This window comes from Mustela erminea, chromosome 19, assembly GCF_009829155.1.
Source record: "Mustela erminea isolate mMusErm1 chromosome 19, mMusErm1.Pri, whole genome shotgun sequence".
Lineage (NCBI taxonomy): Eukaryota > Metazoa > Chordata > Mammalia > Carnivora > Mustelidae > Mustela > Mustela erminea.
Window position 1 is genome coordinate 5,756,136 of NC_045632.1, and position 20,659 is coordinate 5,776,794.

The 20,659-nt window shown below is 53.0% G+C and overlaps 1 protein-coding gene across 7 annotated transcripts in view; it reads left to right on the forward strand.

Annotated features, from left to right (window-relative positions):
- MYH14 (myosin heavy chain 14) overlaps positions 1-20,659 on the forward strand; it is a 102,491-nt gene that overhangs the window by 23,009 nt on the left and 58,823 nt on the right. For 5 of the 7 annotated variants that reach the window (XM_032325766.1, XM_032325773.1, XM_032325769.1 and 2 more), the window contains 9 exons: positions 1,523-1,933; positions 6,042-6,198; positions 9,521-9,548; positions 9,676-9,778; positions 10,439-10,459; positions 11,414-11,506; positions 11,988-12,051; positions 14,187-14,285; positions 15,277-15,417. In XM_032325766.1, coding sequence (XP_032181657.1) covers positions 1,523-1,933; positions 6,042-6,198; positions 9,521-9,548; positions 9,676-9,778; positions 10,439-10,459; positions 11,414-11,506; positions 11,988-12,051; positions 14,187-14,285; positions 15,277-15,417 — 1,117 coding nt within the window. Of the gene's footprint in view, positions 1-15; positions 162-1,522; positions 1,934-6,041; positions 6,199-9,520; positions 9,549-9,675; positions 9,779-10,438; positions 10,460-11,413; positions 11,507-11,987; positions 12,052-14,186; positions 14,286-15,276; positions 15,418-20,659 lie in introns of those variants that run through there. The other 2 variants (XM_032325768.1, XM_032325767.1) reach the window with 2 other exon arrangements.

Genomic DNA, 20,659 nt, shown 5'->3' on the forward strand with positions numbered 1-20,659 from the left:
ACCAGGAGCTTCTCAAGGCAGGGCCCCATCTGAAGCATCTCAGGGTCCCCAGACTCTCACTCCGGGCAGAGCCTGGCATCTGGACAGCCTGTTGAGTGAATGTTGAGTGAATGCAGAAGTAAATGAATGGGGCCACTCTCCTCATCATAGAGAAAAGGAAGGGGGGTTGCAGGGAAGGAAGGAACTGATAACTAAGGCATGAGATTTGAGTCTGTTCTGCAGTTGTGGGGTAGGCCAGAGGGATCAGGGAACCTGAGTGACCGAGATCAGATTGACGCCTTCCTAGGGCTCACATCTAAGAGGCTGATGTCTTCTTCATGGCCCAGTCTGGTGCTCTTGGTCCCCGATCTTACTTCACCTACCACCTCTTCCCCCTTGTTTACTTGGCTCTGGCCACACTGAATTCTCACAATGCCACAGACACACAGGCATACTTCTGCCTCAGGGCCTTTGCACTGGCTCTTCTCCCAGCCTGGAATGCTGTACCTCTCAACATTCCCATGGCTCACTCCCTTCATCTCCCTCAGGTCTTTATTCAAATACCACATCAGAGAGGCCTTCCCTGGCCATCCCCATTAAAACTGCAGCAGCCCTCAATCCTAACATCCCCTGTTCCCTGCTTTCTTTTTCTCTTTGGCATTTATCACCCTTAACATACTATATAATTTACTTATTTATCTTTTTATCTGTCTCCTGGCATTAGAGCATCACTATCTAGTAGGAATAGAATGCAAGCCAACTGTGTAATTTAAAATGTTGTAGTTGCCACATTAAAAATGGAAAAAACTCAAAAGGGACAAGGGTTGTTAATGTTAATGATATATTTTATTTAACCCAGTATATTCAAAATAACTATCATTGCAATGTATCAATCACCAAATATAAAAAATACTAATGAGTTTTTTGTTGTACCAAGTCTTTGAAATCTGCTATGTATCTTGTACTTAGAACCCCCGTCTCAGTTTGGATTCTCTATTTCAACTTCCCAGTAGCTGTATGGGACAGTGGCTCCCATACTGGACAGCACTGGACTAGAATGCAAACGCCTTATGTAGGCAGGGATCTGTTGCTCGCTTCTTCTTATTCTTCTTCTTTTTTTTTTTTTTTTTAAGATTTCATTTATCTATCTGACAGACAGAGATCACAGGTAGGCAGAGAGGCAGGCAGAGAGAGAGGAAGGGAAGCAGGCTCCCTGCTGAGCAGAGAGCCCAATGCGGGGCTTGATCCCAGGACCCTGGGATCAGGATCTGAGCCGAAAGTAGAGGCTTTGACCCACTGAGTCACCCAGGCGCCCCTGTTGCGCGCTTCTTCCTGGCTGTATGGCCAATGCCTTGAAGGATGCCTGGCCCAGCCAGGCTTATTAGATAATTATTGAATGAATGAATGGAATTGGTAAAGGAGGTCTGTGGGCCCGTTTTGCAGATGTGTAAAAAGAGGTCTGGTGAAGAAAGGCGGTGGGGACTGCCCAGGGTAGGGGGTGGGGTGTGATCTGGGCTGACCACCACCCTTCTCTCCCCTGCAGACCATGGCGGCAGTGACCTTGTCGGTGCCCGGGCGGAAGGCGCCTCTCAGGCCCGGTCCGGTGCCGGAGGCCGCCCAGCCGTATCTGTTCGCGCCCAGTGGCCCAGGAGCGGGTGGCTCACCCGGAGGCTCCGGCACCTCACCACAGGTGGAGTGGACGGCGCGGCGCCTGGTGTGGGTACCCTCGGAGCTGCACGGGTTCGAGGCGGCAGCCCTGCGGCACGAGGGCGAGGTGGAGGCCGAGGTGGAACTGGCGGAGAGCGGGCGGAGGCTGCGGCTGCCGCGGGACCAGATCCAGCGCATGAATCCGCCCAAGTTCAGCAAGGCCGAGGACATGGCCGAGCTCACCTGCCTCAACGAGGCCTCCGTCCTGCACAATCTCCGTGAGCGGTACTACTCGGGCCTCATCTACGTGAGTGGCTCCCCGCTGGAAGGGCATGGCCCCGGGGGTGGGGAGCTGGGTGTCAGCCCCCAGCATGAGAAGCGCGAAGCCCTTTCTGCTCGGGATCCTGCGCTGTGCGACTATTCCCACACGTAGTGGCCAAATTATAAATTATTAGGTTGCCAGAATGGCCTCAGACGCCACTGAGGGTGTCCCAGAATATCATACACCTTATTGTTTTCCTAAAGTGTGAAAAATTCCAAATTCTCAAATAGAACACATCAAAGCGTTTTGAGAAAGGGATATGGGTCTGTCATACTAATTAATGACAATCACCGAGGGTGGAAAACTGCACACCAGGCCCTGTCCTAAATTCCCTTCCATATATTAATTCACTTCCTTTCACTGTACACAGAGCAGAGCCTGTTATTAGCTCCATTTCATCAAAAAGGAAACTGAGGCCTGGAGAGATTTCCTAACAATAAACACTGACATTTATGAAGCAGGCACTAGGCACTCTTAAATGTCTTGTCTCAATACACTCTCCCAATTAGAAAGCATTTTGTCCCTGTTTTAGACAGAACAAACGCAGAGGCCCAGAAAGGTCAAGTGCCGTGACCAAGGTCACCCAGGGGGACATGGTGGACCTGGGTGGTCCGGCGGCAGGTGCCATCCCTTTGCTGTGGTGCCTCTCAAGATAAAGATGGGATTGACAATGGTGAGGTTGACTCTGGTGGTCGCCTGTCTTTTGAGCCTTGAGTATCGCTCACATTATTAAGCTCTCCAGAGAACAGGTGGAGTAGGGAGGGGCCGTGGCTGTGGTTCGTAAGCCTGCCCCTGCACTTAGAATCACCTGGGGAATTTTTTTAAAAGTATTAGCACCCAATCCCCACCCTCCCCAGTTTAAATCAGGCTTTCCGGGGCTGTGGCATGGACAATGGCATTTTTAATAGGCTTCCAGGGTGGTTCTAATGGGCAGCCAGAGCGTTATTAGAGCAAACAGGATTAAAGAGATTGACAAAGAATGTCGACAATAATAATGAAAAATAATAATAATGGTGGCTAGCAAATATTTATTGAGCCCTTACCATGTGCCAAGTGCTGTTCTAAGTGCTACCTGTGGGTTATCAGCACACCTCTGGGCTGGGGACTGCTGTTGTCACCTGATGTTCAGGAATGTCAAGTGACTTGGATCCCAGGTCACCCAGACAGGAAGGAGTCGGGGTGGGATTTGAACCCAGGCCGCTAGCCTTAGAATCACACTCCGAACAGCAGCTTAGAGAGCTGGGGTCTTCCCACCTTGCACTGACCACCCCCCCCCAAGAAAAATCTTTAAATACCTAGCTAACACCCTCAAAGGAAAGGTGCTGTTTTATATTTAGGGGGAGGAAAAAAACCCGTTGAAACTGATGGGAGTAATAAAAACATTTAACTCAGTGATGAGATATATCAAAATATAAAAATAAACAGAGCGGCCCCAATATCCGCCCTGTTGAGGGTCACAAATCACAAGCTCAGAATATTTTTATGAGGTCTGACTGCCGTTTGGGAAGGAGGAGACCGTGGCTGGAGGGCTAGGGTCCCCCGGCTTGAGGTGGCAGTGGCGGGGTTAGAATTGAGGGCTGTCTAGCCCTGAATGGGGCTGGGAACCTTCTCCAGGCCACACAGACCCCCGCTGAGTCCTCGCTCGTGTTTGCAAACCCTGGGGAAGAGGCCTCGCTCAGCCCAAACCATTCCCCTGGATTTCACAAATGGAAGCGAGATGGAAGATTTCACAAGACTAGACAGGAAGCTAATTGGGCCTGAAGAATAACCATCAGCACCTAGTGAGTGCCTGGTTTCCCCTCTCCACACATGGCTGTGAGGTCGGAATTAGCACCCATTCCCCCACCTGGGAGAGGGGAAGCCATTGGCCCTGCAGTAGTTAACAGCGTGCGTGGTCCTCCAGGGCCCTTGTCATGCTGTGTACGTGCAAGACCAGCCTGTGGTTGGTTCCCAGCCACCCTATGTGGAAGTGCTGTTCCTTTCCCCGTTTGATGAGAAAGTGAGTTCCAGAAAGCTCAGGGTGCCTGCTGCAGCCATCAGCCAGAAAGTGTTAGAGGTGTGATCAAGCTACACCCTGCTTGTCTTAGGCCCGGGCTTTGTAGGTATTGGTTTGACTGGCTGGCGAATGATGGGGAAGCCAGCGTTTGCCCAGTGGGTATGGTGTCCAGACCTCTGGAAACCCATTTCTGCCACTAATTCCCTATTTGGCCTGGAGTCCCTGAGGGTCTCAGTCCCTTTGCCCCGATGCTTTAGGCAGGAAGGGAACCCATATGTTTGAGCACACACCATGCTTAGAATCTTTCTAGGTGGTCAGGGTTAAAAGCCCATTTTCCAGGGCTGGCAACTGAGGCTCAGGGAGGGCAAATCCCATACACAGTGGGAAGCCCAGGATCACACAGCTTCGAAGTCTGAGTGAGCGCTTAGCTCCCAGGGTATGGGTACCAGGAGAGTCTTGGGATCCACACTTGGAGTGCCTTTTATGGGCCACGCCTTGGGCTGGCTGGTTTTTATTCATTATCTCCCTTAATCCCCACAACCTCTGTAATGAGGTGAGAAGGAAACCGAGACTGTGGAGAGAGTCACTGGGCTGGACGGCTTCAGAGCCCCAAGGGCTGGGCAGCTACTCTAGACCCTTCCACGTGGGTGTCCCCAGCTCTGCCCCCTTGACTCAGGTGTCCCCAGCCCTCACGCATGCACCAGCTTCCGCCCTTTGCTCCCCGGCCTTGGAAGCCAGCTCAGGTTGCCGTGGGGCAGGTGCGGGGGGTGTCGTCCTGGTAACAAGGTGTGGCTGACAGGAGGGGGCTGAGGTGGGAGGGTGGCGTGGGGAGTGGGTTCCTCCGCCAGCCAGGAGTGGGGGCCGGGGCGCCAGCAGCCATGAGATACCCTCCTGGGGAATGTGGCCTGGCTGCCCCGCCCTCTGCCAGCCCGGAGCTCCCAGGAGCTCTTCAAGGCAGGGAGGGCAGACACCCAGCAAACCGGTTGTTCGGCTCCCGGCTGGTCACCCACCCTCCCGCCGTTAACAGGTTGGCACCTGGGAGCCGGACAGCCCTTGGTGGCCACACCCTGCTCTGCTTGAGAAGCCCAAGCAGTCCGGGGAGCTTAAAGGGATCCCACCACTAACCCACTAAGGAGCTGGCCAGCTGGCTGGCCGAGTAGCTAAGCAGTTTAATCGTTAACTAGGGAGGCCACTAGGCACCTACCTCTCTGGCTCTTGGCTAGCCAATGCCAGCTAGCTTAGCCCGTGAGCCCTCTGGGCTGGTTTAGTGGGGTGACCAGCTAGCTGTCTAGCTATCCTCACTGCCTCTCCATGGCTTGAGGGCCTCTGTGTGAGCTGAATCCTGGGCCCATCGGGTGTCAGCACAAATTCAGGGAGTCCACGAACTTGGATGCAAGACAAATTGCATCTTTCTTTTCAGGCACCTTGATCCCAAAAGTTAGCATTTCCTCCCATGAGCATGTAAGCAGGGCCCGAGTCTCGGTAGAAACCACAGACTTGTTCCTGTCACGTTTCAGGAACCGTGGTATCTTCTGAGGGTGTTTTATGCATATTTAAACAAATACATACAAATATAACTATTCCTCCTCTCTCAGTGCAAACAGTCCTCACCTTGTGTTCTTTATTTGATAATGCTTTGGAGAGAATTCTGAATCTGTTCACTGCGAGTATTGTAGGGATCCATTTTAAGAATGTGTATGAGGGTCGTTGCCAGACTTCTGCCATTAGAGAGAGAGTGAGTAAGCAGATGAGTGCGCATGTGGTCATTTTATGTGTGTGTGCATCCAGGTGGTAGGGGGCTGGGACCCAAGTCTGGCTGGCTGCAAAGGCTGCGTTCTCTCTCAGGGTGAATCGTTATCCTTACAGCACCTTTGTGCAATAGGGAAAGATTCTCTTCCACCATCAGCCTGAATGTCTTTGTCACAATCTACATTGTCATGATACGAACCACATGATATGAGGTCAAATCTACATTGTCATAATATGAACTGCATCCTTGTGCAGTGTGCAACCTGCCCAGCTGTACACAGCACTCCCATTTTGCCCTCTGGGCCTCAGACAGGCACTTGAGGCCCTCTCCTTTCTTGCCCACTGCAGACATACTCTGGCCTTTTCTGTGTGGTCATCAATCCATATAAGCAGCTTCCCATCTATACGGAGGCCATTGTGGAGATGTACCGGGGCAAGAAGCGCCACGAGGTGCCTCCCCACGTGTATGCAGTGACTGAGGGAGCCTACCGCAGCATGCTTCAGGGTGAGTGTGGGGCTGGGACATGTCTCTTCAAGGTGGGGGCTATTCTGGGGGTTGAGATAAGACAACAGACCAAGAATTTCAGACTCTCAGGCTTTTTCATGGGGCAGGAGGAAGGGCTGAGTGGATGAGTTCTGGGTCCCCATCTTATTTGTTTCCTTGTTTACCCCTTCTCTCTGCAGTATCATCCGGAAGCCAGTTGAGGCCAGGCTTCTGCAAAATTTTCTCTTGAGACAGTGATTGTTAGTGTTCATTCGTTCAGCACTTAGGTGGTTGATGTGATCCACATTGTCGTGGAATCAAAGACAGTCCCTTAGGTGGTGGGCAGTGTGGGTCACTGGGGAGAGCTGAGCAGGTTGTATGAGGATGTCCTGGCAAAACAACGTAACTCACATGTACTATACATAATGTCATTATTATAAATTATTACATATCTATTTTAACATTTGGTTTATAATTAAATGCAGAATAAATATTTAAAAACTTATGTCTTACTATCATATGACATACAATGATATGTGGCAATATATTTTTGTTTTTTTTTTTTCATTTATGGTTGGTTTTTGCAGCAATATATTTATACGGTGTGTGTTATACCTGTATCACATGTCCTGTGCTGTAGTTCTACTGTGGGTCATAATGACGCATTTATAATGCTCAGTGCCGAGGTTCTTGGAGCGCAGTGAGCATCGGCGTCAGCTAGGAACTTAGCAGAAATGCAAACTGGGTCCCCGCTCCAGACCCGTGAAGTCAGAGAAACTGGGAGTTTCACAAGATCCCTGGGCTCCCTCTGGGAATCCGGATGCTGGCACAAAGTTTGAGAACCACTGGTGTAGTATCCAGTATATCGTTATACTCGCATTATGCAGAGCATGTTTATAGGCCACAATTTGAATTCATGGTATAAATTTATATTTGATCATTGGTGACACTTCTTTCCTTTGGTTGTTTAATCTGATTTGGTATCTACTTATTTTTATGATTTTTAGCCATTAATATACATGCATTATTATATCTTAGGAATAAATAAATAAATAAACAGTAAAGCAGGGGTGAGTGGCTGCTCTGTGCTGAGCACTGTTCATGGATTGACACATTTAAACTCATGATGAGCAACCCCAGAGAGGAGGTGTGATCATTATCCCTGGTTTCCAGTTGGGGAAACTGAGGCACCGAGCAGCACCAACACTGCTTGCAGTCCCACTGGTGGGTAGATGGCTGAGGTGGGTCTTGAACCCAGGGTTCCCGATCTCCACCTTCCTGTATGTAGGTCACACTGTGTGTCCCATCCTCACCCTGGGCTGGGTGTTGTGGGTTTTTCTGTGTGACTCACCTGGTTCTGATACCGCACCCCAACTCAGTCCTTTGCTTGCTGTTGTGACCCTTGCAGAGCAGCTGTACCTCTCTGAGTCTCTTTCCTCATCTGTAAAATGGAGACAATAAGCCTCAGCTGAACAGAATGCGATTCATTCAACCAACTACAATTTGAGCTCCTACCGTGTGTGCTACTTTGTGCTGGGTATGAGAGAGTCAAAGATATGAGAGCGAGATCCCAGACCCCAGGGCTCAGGTCCTGGTAGAAAATGGGCCACAAAACAATGTTATGTACTAACTAGTATATAAAAACTTTGTTGGACTTTCTCTTGGAGTTCTGACTATAGCCCTGTGAGGTAAGGGCTGTTTGAGCCCTGTTTTTGAGATGGGGAAACTGAGGCACAGAGCATCTCAGAGACTGGTCCAAGGTCACATAGCAAGACAGGGGGGAGACTGGGCCTTGAACCCACATCTGTATGGCTCCCAAACCAGGCTGAATGCATCTCTCCCTTTGGCTTAAAACCACCTGCTGGAGACCTCCTGCCCCATTTAAAAACTATTCTGATTTTTTTAAAAGATGTATTTATTTATTTGAGGGGGGAGGGGAGAAGGGCAGAGGGAGAGAGAGAATCTCAAGCAGACTCCCTGCGGAACATAGAGCCCAATGTGGGGCTCGATTTTACAACCCTGAATTTGTGACCTGAGCCAAAATCAAGAATCGGACACTTAACTGACTGAGCCACCTAGGTGCCCCCCAAATCTTCCAGATCTTTTAATCATGGTCTCCCAATCCATCTGCACAATCTCCAGCTTTGCCTTGTCCCCCAGCCTCTCTGACCTCCTTTCTGTCTCTCAGACAGTTCCAACTTGGTCTCACCACAGGCCCTTTGCACTGGCTGTGTCCTCTGACTGGAACGCTCTTTCTCTACCCTCTTCCTTTAGGCCTGAGCTGAAATATCACCCCTTCTGGGAAGCCTTCCTGGCCCTCCCCCTCCTCAGTCTTCTTACTACGTTACACTAGGGATTAATCCTGGCTCTGTCGGCATTTGGGGCTAGAGGATTCTTTATACAGGGCATTCTGTGCATTGTAGGGTACTCAGCGGCATCCCAGAACTCGTCTCACTAGACACTCATAGGACCTTCCGGTTGCAAGAACCAAACCAAAAATGTCTGCAGACACTGCCAACTGCCAAATCATCTTCACTTTTACTTTATGTGCTTTTTGTCCCCCAGTTCAAGCAGAAGCCCCATGAAGGCAGGGACTTTGCCAGTTCCCACTGTTGTAGGTGCCTGGAACTTAGTAGGTAATCAGTCATGTCAGATGCAGGGCGAGTGCTGGCGGAGATGGATGGTGGGAAGCATGCTATGTTCTCTGCTGGGCAGAGGGCCACCGACAGGTCACCAGACATCAGCACTCCCATACTGTGGCCTGTTCATGTCAATGTCTGAGCCTTACCTTAGGGCCAGGACCTTGCTGTCCTGTCTTGGCATCCCACACACCTGGCAGAAGGGGACCCCCAGGAGGGGCTCACACTGAAGTTTGTTGAATGAGTTACATTCTGTTCAGTCGGAGTTTTCCACTTCTGTTTTACAGGTGAGGAAACAGCTTGAGAGAGGGAGAGCTACTTTGCCAGGGTCACACAGCAAATAAGAAGCTGGGTTGGGGTGGGGTGTTAGAATCCTGGAGTGTCACACATCAGAACCCTTTTGGGTGGAGGGGCACCTGGGTGGCTCAGTGAGTTAAATGTCTGCCTTTGGCTCGGGTCGTGATCTCAGCATTCTGGGATTGAGCCCCACATCGGGCTCCCTGCTGATTGGGGAGTCTGCTTCTACTTCTCCCTCTGTCCTGCCCCCTCCACTCATGCTCTCTCTCAAATAGACAGATAAAATCTTAAAAACAAAAACCTTTTTGCGAGGTGGGGGTGGGGGAACTTTTCCTTAATCCTTGAAAAGGATTGCTCCCCTAGAGCAGCAACCCTCCAGGTGATATGTCGACCTCTGTCCCTTACAGATCGTGAAGATCAATCCATTCTCTGCACGTGAGTAATCCTGAAGGACTTCCTGGAGGAGGTGGGGTTCTGGCTGGGTGTAGCTCTGCTTGGAATGGCAGGTCTTACCTGGCATCATTGTCAACCCTTTTCCTCTCCCACTTGTGTCCTCCTATAGTGGGGAATCTGGGGCTGGGAAGACAGAAAACACCAAGAAGGTCATCCAGTATCTCGCCCATGTGGCATCGTCCCCAAAGGGCAGGAAGGAGCCTGGTGTACCGGTAAGTGCCCTGTCCTGGGACACGCTCTGGACCCTGCCACCAGCAGTGCCTGCCCCCATCTGAGGCCCTGCTTTTCCCCCTAACCTCCTGCCTCCCTTATGGAGGGCCACAACTGCGAGCCTTCTTTTTGGCTGCCCATGCTGCCCACACACCTATTATGTGCCCAAGACAGTGCCGGGAGTGGAGGCAGGATGGAAACGGAAAATCACGGGCCAGTTTGTGGCTACTCAGAACAGCACCAGGTACATGGGAGGTGCCTACAGTCCTGCGCACCTACTGGGTGCCAGGCCTGATATAAGGACCTGCAATTCCCAGTTGCCTTCACCAGTGAGCATCTGTAAGACCCGTCTCTCTGCTTATATGAACTTAACACGCCAGTGCATGGGTGTCGCTCTCCCGTGTTAAAGATGAGAAACTTAAGGCCTGTCTGGGGTGAGTCGGCTGTTGGAGGTCACACACCCAGGAAGGGCTAGAGAGAATTCAAGCCCAGGCGATATGGCTCCCCCAGGCCACCCTGCCCCACAAGCCTGATTTCCCTAGCCCCTCATGTCTCCCCTCTGTCCCCACCACCGCTGGTTCACCTGTGTGTCTGTCCACGTTCCATGTGCTGCGTCCTGGTCTGTGTCCCGGTCCGTGTCTCGTGTCCCGTGACTTCCTCAGGCTGCCAGCACCTTGTCTTATGTGAGTAGCAGGGGATCACCTCAAATCACGCCACCCCTTAGGCCACCTGGTCAGCCCAACCCACGGTCTTCCCGGCAGGCAGGCCCCAGGACCCCGGTGTCTGCCAGGGAGCTGTGCTGCAGCTTATGTGGCCCTACTGCGTGTATGCCAGGCCCCGTACTACCATTGCAGTGCTCCCTGCTGCGGTTTCTAGCAGCCCTACATGGACACATCCTGGGGCCCATGTTACCATTTAGTGCAGAAACTTCAGGAAACAGTTGATGCCTTTGAGAACCTTGCTAAGAGGGGAGGGGGATTGGTGTTTCCTGAACACCTACTGTGCTCCTGACTCTGACACTGAGGTGCCTGGAGGGAAGTTCAGAGTGGGGTCCCTCTCTTGGAGCCCACTACTGGGGGAAGGAGGCTACCCTCTCTTGAATGCGTACTATGTGCCAGGCAGTTTGAAGCGTGTTATATGGATGGTATAGATTTTTTTTTCTTAATTAATCCTGCAAGTATTCCATGAGTCCGTGTTTTTTTAACAACAGAAAAAGATAAAATGAAATCCCTCTTTTGTCCTTTCCGTCATCCCCTGGAGTGGTGTCTGCTGTCAACCATTTGGTGTGTATCCTCGTAGACCTTTCTCTAAATGCTTACGAACACACATCTATACCTGGAGACGTGGGAGTCATGTTTTGTAGTGTTTTTTTCTCGAGGTACTTTTCACTCATGGGGTCACGTTGTAGGTATTGCTCTGCCACGGGATTTTGTTGTGTTTTGTTTTCCCACTCCACGGTGAATCCTGGAGAGGTTTACTTGTTCCCTTCACAGTCAACGAAGGGCAAGACCTGGGTGTGGAAGAGCAGGCCCACCTGCAGAGGCACGGAGGCCCCTCACGCACACATGCGCAGCCGGTCATAGCACAGACCCCTGCCCCAGCCTTGTCACTGACAGCCTGTCTCCCGCGCCCCACAGGGTGAGCTGGAGCGGCAGCTTCTCCAGGCCAACCCCATCCTGGAGGCCTTTGGCAATGCCAAGACCGTGAAGAATGACAACTCCTCCCGCTTCGTGAGTGCTGGGGGAGAGCAGAGGCTGGCTGCTGGGAGCTGGGAGCTTTGGGGGTGGTTAAGGGGAGGCAAGAAGTGGGGGCTGACTAAGGGAGGAGGGGCTGGGGGTCTGGACTCCTGGGTCTGAGGGAGCGGGGGGGGGCCTGGACTGCTGGGTCTAAGGGAGGAAGGGGCTGGGAGTCTGGACTCCCAGGTCTGAGGGAGGAGGGGCTGGGGGCCTGGACTCCTGGCCCTGAGGGAGGAGGTGTTGGGGACCTGGACTCCTAGGTCTGAGGGAGGAGGGGGTTTGGGTCCTGAGGAAGACAGTCAAGGAGCCCCAGACCTTGGATTCTCCATGGCTGGGACCTCACAATTGGGGTGGGGTTCAGATGGAGGGAGAAAGTTGAGATGCTCTGGGAGGGGTGAGTGTGGGTAAGGGGGGCTCTTCAGGTCCCCAATGTGGAAGAGGACTCTCTGCTAACTCCTGACCCCTTCCTTCCCAGGGCAAATTCATCCGCATCAACTTCGACGTGGCCGGGTATATCGTGGGTGCCAACATTGAGACCTGTATCCTCACATAGCGCTTGTAGGGGGGAACCTGGTGTCTGAGGAGGGTGGCCCTTGGGATCTCACTGTTTCCAGGAAACAGATGTTCACACACACGGGGAAGCTTGGCTCCCTGATGTTCAAAAACTGTGCCTCAGTTTCCCCTTCTGTGGAAGGGAAAGGAACCTTGGGAAGGCATAGATGCAGCACCCCCTCCCCCTGGTGGAGGGAGGAGGGCCATACTGCTGTGGCCTTGCGGTGGGGCGGTGGAGTGGCTGTGGCTTACCACAGAGAGGGGACACACAGCCCAGGCAGCAGAGGGAACAGGCATGTGGGGCCAAGTGTGGAGGAGACCAGGGCCAGCTTCCAGAGTCCCCTCCCCATGGAGTCACATAGGATGGGCCACACACAAGATGTGACAACACGTGTGAGGTGTTGTCCACCAGGGACGCTTGTCAGAGACTCCGTCAGTGCCCCAGAGTTCTTCGTGGGGGCCGGTGGCCTCAGTGCCCTTGGCCTATCATGTACCAAAATTCCAGATTCCCCAAGGGAAATCAGGGGTTTCAGCAGAAACCACGTTGTATGCACCAACAGCTTAGGCATGAGGAGCCCCTCCTGGGAGTCAAGGAGCGCTGGGAACCCTCCCGAAATCCAGCTTCCCAGGCGTGCCCACCTCAGACCTGTGGCATCAACCCTGCTCTGTGGGCCATGTGCAAGCTCAGTAGGGATTTATTTTTTAAGACTGTGTTTGAGAGAGAGAGAAAGAGAGCAAGGACGTATGTGAGCACACAAGTGGGGAGAGGGGCAGATGGAGAGGGAGAAGCAGGCTCCCTGCTGAGCAAGGAGCCTGATGCGGGGCTTGATCCCAGGACCCTGGAATCACAAGCTAAGTCTAAGGCAAGTACTTAATGGAGTGAGCCCCCCAGGCACCCCTCAGCTCAGTAGGAATTTAAAAGATAAAGCACGGGAGCTCCAGGAGTTCAGAATTTAAGAGAGCCGGCAGAGAAATCACATCAACCCAGGTTTGAATTCTATTTATGCCACTTGGAGGCCAAGGGAACTTCAGCACATTCCTTGACCTCTCTGTGCCTCTGTTTCCCCCGCTCTGTGGAAGAGGGAGGCTCATAGAACCCTCTCTTGGAGGACTGGGGGGCATTGGGGGGCAAATTCTTCGCCTGGCACCTGCCATGTAGCAAGCACTCCAGAACGAGCTGCTGTCATTAGGAGTTCACCATGGGAACAAATTAGCAATGTCCTTATCGATGTTAATATTCTCTGTTGGTAATTACTAATCAGCCACATTAACAGTAAACCACGTGCCCCTTCCCAGAGGTGTCTGAGAACCTCAGTCTTCTGTGGTCTGGGGGAAGGCTGGGAAGCAGATGTGGTGGAAGAGACCTTAGCAAATAAGGAAATGGGCGTCTCCCGTTTCCTGAGGGTTTGCTCTGCACCTAGTGCTGTCCTGCGAGCTCTCCCTGTGTGCTCAATTCCTTGTCCCAGCACCCCTTGTCAGCACATTTAACAGAAGAAGAAACTGAGGCTTGGTGTGTGTGCTTCCCCCCACCCCACCCTGTCTGTGGGGAACGCCCCCACATCCTCCCCACCTTGCACAAGCAGTTTAATGAGCCAGGGCTTTTGGTCAATGGTGTGCAGATCTTGGGCCTGACTCCCCGAGGTAGGTCCTGCATTCCAACTGCTATGCCGAAGGGACGCTGTGTGGTCTGTGAGCGGGGCCATGGAGGGACCAACAACTTAGCTGGTGTTTTATTCTACTTTAAGGTGGTTTGCCCATTCTTAGAGTGTAAACATGCCATGTGACTTTTCTTGAAGGGAGGAGCCAATAGCCCCACTGTCCGTATAGGGAAACTGAGGCCGGCAGGCTAACAATGGCCAGAGATTTTCTTGTGGGGGTTGGCTACCAAGCAGACAGGGCTCTGGGTGTTTGACACATAGTGACGCATTTACCCACATGGCAGCTCATTCACGGGGTTCATAAAAGGAAACTGAGGCACATGTGCTCAAGTGACATGGCCGAGGCCTGGGCTGTGAACAACTCCACGGCTTCACAGGGTGGTGGGGGCAGCGCAGGCCGAGGGGGCTGGGTGGGCTCCCCTCACTGCTCCTCACCTATGAAACCTTGACTCCCGGCCATCCAGACCTGCTGGAGAAGTCACGGGCCATCCGCCAGGCCAAGGACGAGTGCAGCTTCCACATCTTCTACCAGCTGCTGGGAGGCGCGGGGGAGCAGCTCAAAGGTCAGTACTGGGGCTCTCAGGAGGGTGGGGGCAGGCAGCGGGGTGGGGGGGCCCTCATGGGCCTCTGGCATCCCTGGGCCTTAGGAGGAGGAACTAGGAGGCAGTCAGTAGGATTTATGAGCACCTGCTTTAGGTCAGGCTTCTGCTGGGTAGTGGTGCCTCTCCCCGGAGCTCACTGCCCCAGGTTTCTGTTGCACTATGACCTTGACGTCCTCAGGACCTGCCCCTCAGCGCCGGCTGTCCCCGCCCCTATGCTCCTGACCGACCCTGTGGCTCTCTGTTCCCAGCTACCTCCGGGGTCTCGCCCACCCTGGCCACGTGGCTCCCTGGCTGCTGCGCACACCCCTTCTCTTCTGAAACCGCAGGGCTTACTCCGAACCTGTGACGCCATGACGCTAGCTCCTGCCGCAGCGCCTGCTGCCTTGAGGTCCTGGCGGTCCAGGCAGTCCTGGTTTGTGTGGCTTTGCTGCACCTGCTGCCTCACCATGCCCTTTCCTCTGCCTCCTGCCTGAGCTTCCTCCTGTCTCCTCATTGCTCTTCCCACCTTCTGGCTGAAGAAAGTCCGGGGCTCTCCTTTCCGGGCGGACCCCTGCTGTCGCCAGGCCCCTTCCCGCATAGCCTTGGCTGCCTCCCCCTTCTCCCCCACAAGGCTGCAGGACCCACAGGCCTTCTGCCGCCCGCTCTGCTGTCCCATGACTTCTGCGAGCTCAGGCATCCGCGGCCCCTTTGCTCCTGCTCCTGCTCGCTCTGGGCAGTTCCAGGACTTGACAATCTCTGGAAGGACGAAAGGGCCCAATGAGGGCTAAGCACCCCCACCACGCCCGGCCCTTCCCATCAAACCTTGAGGAGAGGATCTTCACTCATTTAACAGAGGAAGAGACCGAGGTCCCCAGTGGAGAAAGTGAACGCTTGTCCCGTGGGTGGCCATCAGGATGTGAGTCTGACTCTACAGCTCACCCTTGACCTCGGCCTCCACTCATTACCCCCGCAGCTGACCTCCTCCTGGAGCCTTGCTCCAACTACCGCTTCCTGACCAACGGGCCATCATCCTCTCCTGGCCAGGAGCGGGAGCTCTTCCACGAGACGCTGGAGTCCCTGAAGGTCCTGGGATTCACCCCGGATGAAATCACCTGTGAGTGAGCCCTGAGCCTCCACGAACAGTGGGGCTGGGGCAGCGCGGGGGCAGGTGGGGAACCTGGACATGCATTCCTCAGTTGGGAAAAAGGTACAGGGATGGGAGGAAAGAGGAGGTATAGCTTTAAGGAGGGGATCAAGAAGGGGACACAGAGCTGGTGACCTCTGAGCCAAGGCCTGAGGAGCTGAGAGGGTGAGCATCGGTGCTAGCAGGGTATTACCCCCAAAGTAAAACGGTGGATTATTTTACCAGCAAAATGGATTTATTTGGGAATAATGGAGAATTGTAATTTGGGACAAGCAAGGTAGGATAGGAATCCGGCAAGGGAGAGGAATTTTATCTTATGGAGAAGAGGAGGAGGTTGGAAGAGGTTGTTTTGAACGAAAGTCCTTTGGAGAAATCCAAGAGTGGAGGGTGTTGACGGTTTCTCTGGCTGAGCAGCTGGGGCAGCCAATTTCTTGTAGGAGTTGTGATGTACATCTTTCCCTGTTGGGGCCTGTCAGTGAGGATTCTTTCCTGTTGAGGATTCCTCTGTTGGTGTCTGTACTTGACATTGAGTAGTGTGACTCCCCCCTTCCAGCCTCTCTTTCTAGCTTCCCGAGTCTGCTTTCGTGAGGTTTCCCATACTAATTTTCAGAGAGAGCTAGAAGAGCCTTCTAGATGAGGAGGATTGCCTATGCAAAGGCCCTGGGGCAGGAAAGTCATGGAATGGTTTGATGAATCCATTTCTATCCTGAGGGGCTGGGACTTTGTCCTGGGGGCTCCGGGGAGCCATGGGAGAGCTGGCAGCAGGGCAGAGGCCCTTTTGAGCTGTATGGAGGATGCGTTGGCGGGCCAGAGGAGGCTGAAGCAAAGGTATGGGGAAGACCCTGACTGTGGCCCGTTACCCACGTGGCAATGCTTTGCCCCCTGCTGGTTTTCACCAGATCGCATGTTTTGACAGCAGGTCAGCAGCAGTCCTATATTTGTTTGCTCTGCTGCTGTGACAGAGCACCCCAGGCCTGGTGCCTTCAGCAGGAGAGATGGATCATCTACCAGTTCTGGAGGCCAGAATGCCGAGCTCTACGTGTTGGCAGGGTTGCTCGGTCTTGGGAGAATCTGTCTGTCCCCTGCAGGCAGCCCCCTACTCCACTGTGATCTTGTCTTGACTTAAAGAATTCCATCTGCAATGACCCAAGACCCAAAGGAGGCCACATTCTGAGAAGGCTCGAGGGTTAGGATGTCACCACACCTGTTCTGGGGGGAAGAGGGTACGATTTGACCCATGCCAAGTACGTGTAGGTGGACCCCGTCTTTTTGCAACCGCCTGACTCTTTCACTGTTTGGATGAACTTGGAGTCCCATGGACAAAGACCCCGATGTCTTGGGCTGAGCTGGCATGGCGGGTTTCTTTCTCCTCCCATCTCTGGCAATGCGGAAAGCTCTGGGAGCTATTGTTGGCTCCAGGGCCAACTGGGAGGGCTGGAAGTCGAGCAAGCGCCAGCTTGGCTGTCTCCCCGGGCTGCAAACAGGCCGGCCTTCTCGGGCGTATTGACACAGGGTCCCAGGCCTCCCCTGCTAGATTGCCCAACCACAGTTGCAAAACTTCCTCCGCCTGGGAGTCTCTGCTCTCCAACCGGGGCAGCTGGCGAACAAATCCGGATGGCGGCCACTGTGGGGGCCTGGCCTCCTGACACAGATCACCTCAAGTGACCCTCCCCGTGGCCGCCCCACTGCATAGCCGATTTTTGCAATTCTGAAACAAAACTTTGGAAGTGACATATGTGTGTGGTGACATAATCTGGATGTGCCAAAGGTCATAGTTTGGCAACTGGGTCTCCTGCAGGGCCCTGAGCCCTGCTTTCCCCTGGCTTCCCACACATCCTTCCAGAAATATTTTCTACATCTAAAAAAGGACACACATTATTTTTTCTCCCTCCCTCCCTTCTTTCCTTCCTTCCTTTCTTTCTCTTTCCTTCCTTCCTTTCTTCTCTCCTTTTTCCTTCCTTCCTTCCCTCCTTCTTTGTCAGAGAGAGAGAACACAAGCAGGGGGAATGGCAGAGGGAGAGGGAGAAGCAGACTCCCCACTGAGCATGGAACCCGACCTGGGGCTCCATCCTAGGACCCTGGGATCATGACCTAAGCTGAAGGCAGATGTTTAATTGACTGAGCCACCCAGGTGTCTCCATACTATTTTCCTAAGAACGAGGCATTCTGTAGTCCCAGGGTGGATGTTCAGCCATACCAGTAATAAAAGTGGTAAGATATTTCTCTGCTGAATTTAAAAGTTCCCCACACAGGGGCGCCTGGGTGGCTCAGTCTATAAAGTGTCCGACTCTTGATTTCGGCGCAAGTCGTGATCTCAGGGTTGTGAGTTCAAGCCCCAAGGTGGGCTCCCTACTGGGCATGGAGCCTGCTTAAAAAAAAAGTCCCCCGTGGTTGTGGATTTAAGTGAACCTTATCTCCCTGACCTTCCTCCCAAGACCATCCCAGATAGAGCAATGAACAGTTGAAAACCGTGCGGCACCTCGGGGAGGGACCAGGTAGTGTTGGGGTTAAGAATTCAGCTCATCACCCTTGGGCTAGCATACTTTGTGCCCTGCTTTTGTTAGCAGACAGCATACTTTAGTGATAATTCTGGTTTTGTATATAGGTTTCAGAGAGTGTGTGTGTTGGAGGGGCTGCATAAAATTTCATTGTTTAAATGGCCTATGATTCTTTTAACCAGCCTCTGTCCCTTGCAGAGAGACCTTTAGGGTGTTTGCACCCATTGTTATTAAAATGAACCCCCCTCCCAAAAGAGGTGCCAGGAATATCCTTTGAAGGAGCTCTCTGTTCTCTTGTGTCCGTGAGATCCATTCTTAGAAGCGAAATACTGGGTCCAAGGAGGGGGTGTCCCTTTTGATTTTAATCTGGCTTTATCGGAAGTGTGACAGAGGTATTGAGCTCGTATTTGAACACTCTCACCTGGTGACAGCGTACAAGGCAGGGGCTTTCTCTCTGTTCACGGAGTCGGGGCACCCATTCCCCCCCACCCCCTGCCAAGGTGAGTCTAGAACCTTTTCAGTGGCCCAAGAGGATATCTTGCACCCTTTTGGCATCTGTCAGCTGCCGGTTTCCACTGCCAGTCTCTGGCAACTGCTCCTCAGCTTCCTGTCCCTGCGGGTTTGCCCATCCTGGCCCTTTCATGTAAATGGGATCATACAATACCACGGCCCTCGTGGCTGGCTGCTTTTACTCCCCAAGAGGGTTTCAGGTTCATCCCGGCGGCAAGGGGTGGGGGGTTAATCAGGGTCAGTGTTTTGTTCCTGATTATTGCTATTTGATTTTTAGCTTTTTTTTTTTTGAAGATTTTATTTATTTGACAGACAGAGATCACAAGTAGGCAGAGAGGTAGGCAGAGAGAGAGGAGGAAGCAGGTTTCCTGCCGAGCAGAGAGCCCGATGCAGGGCTCGATCCCAGGACTCTGAGATCATGACCTGAGCCGAAGGCAGAGGCTTAACCCACTGAGCCACCCAGGCGCCCCTGATTTTTAGCTTTTTAGTATGGGTACCAGGTCCTATAATCAGCGCCCACCTGTGGCTTCTTGGATTTTGCCTGGAAACCCCCATCTCCCACCCCCAGGGCTCCAAGGGTTTTTTAAATTGTAGAGAAGCCACTTCATCACCGTCCAGAAGGTGGCACTAGTCTCCATTGCTATCCACCCTGTCCCTGGAGCGCTTTTCCCTCTATGCAAGGCCCCAACCACTGCTGTCAGTTTTCTGGCTTTTGCTGGTGTGGTAGGTGGATGGGGTCTCACAGTTTTATTCGGTGTTTTACTTACAAGGAGTGGAGCCAGCCAGTCACTTTTTTTTTTTTTTTTTAAGGTTTTGTTTATTATTTGTTTGGGAGAGAGAGAGAGAGCTAGAGAGCAAGCAGGGGGAGGAACGGAAGGAGAGGGACAAGCAGACTCCACGCTGAGCGGAGAGCCCTACGCAGGGCTTGATCTCACGACCCTGAAGTCATGACCTGAGCAAAACCAAGAGTCGGATGTTTGACTGAGCCACCCATGTGTCCTGTGGTCACCTTTTCATAGAGTCCTTCTGGCAAAAAAGGAGACAGAGGTCCAGGGAGGTGGCCCACGACTCACCCCAGTTGACAAGAAGCCAATGGAACCCAGGGCTGACTCCAAAGCCAGCCCATGATCCATCTTTAGAGAGGCAGGTGGTGCCTCTGGGAAGCTTTCTGGACCGTCTCTGGAAAGATGGTCACCAGTGGGAAGGCTAACATGGAGAACACTGGGGACCCATCTAAGCAGGACCTCCACCCTCCTCCCCACTTCCCACCTTCACCGGTGCTGGTGCTGGGAATGCCACTCCGAGAGGCTGAGCAGGGAGCCTGGTACCTGGGGAGGCGGGTGTTCATGCCAGGGAGCACACTTGGCCTCACCAGCCCCACGCCCCTGCCTCCACAGTCCTGGGCTTGCTTGCAGTCAGCTGGTGTGAAGTCACCGCAGGAGCTAACTGCCGACTTCTCAGATGTCAGGTTTGCCCGGGTGCTTGACGCCGATGCAAGGTCCTAAGCCAACTGTCAGAGGCCGTTTCAAAGGCCACTGGGGGGACTTGAGTCTGGACTGTGTCTGAGCGGAGGTTAAGGGATGAATGATCTTTTGGTTCATTAGGTGATGATGCCGCTGTGGGCCCATAAGGAGATGTCTTTATCTTCTCGGAGGTGCCCTGCTGTCCTCTGGGGAACCCCCAGGACTTCCAGGGCTCTGAGCTGCCCCCATCCACTCTTTCCTCCTGACCCCAGATGGGCAGGACCAGAGATCTCTAAGCCCAGCCCCTCTCACTGCATAGCCAGGGAAACTGAGGCCCAGGAGGTCACCCAGCTTGTCCAAGGGCACACAGCAAACTCCCACATCCAGTAATGTATGTATCCCCCCGTTAATTAACTCGTTGCCCTTTATTCATGAATATATCAAGTCATTCAACTGGTGGTGGGGTTTCTGGGCCAGACCGCCACAGGCGCTGGGCAGAATTCACAGTGACCAACACAGAACCAACCCTTGACCTGTGGAATGCTCAGACCCGGAAGCATCGAATCACACACATGCATTAAAGCTGAACCAGTGGGAGGGTGAGTGATGGAAGGTGCATGGAGCAGGGACCGTGTGTCACAGCATTCCAGCATGGCCTGGGGAGAGCCCCCTGGATGAGGTGGCCCTTGCTTGAGCACTGATGGGTCTGGCAGGAGCTAACCAGCCCTAGATGGTGCTGGC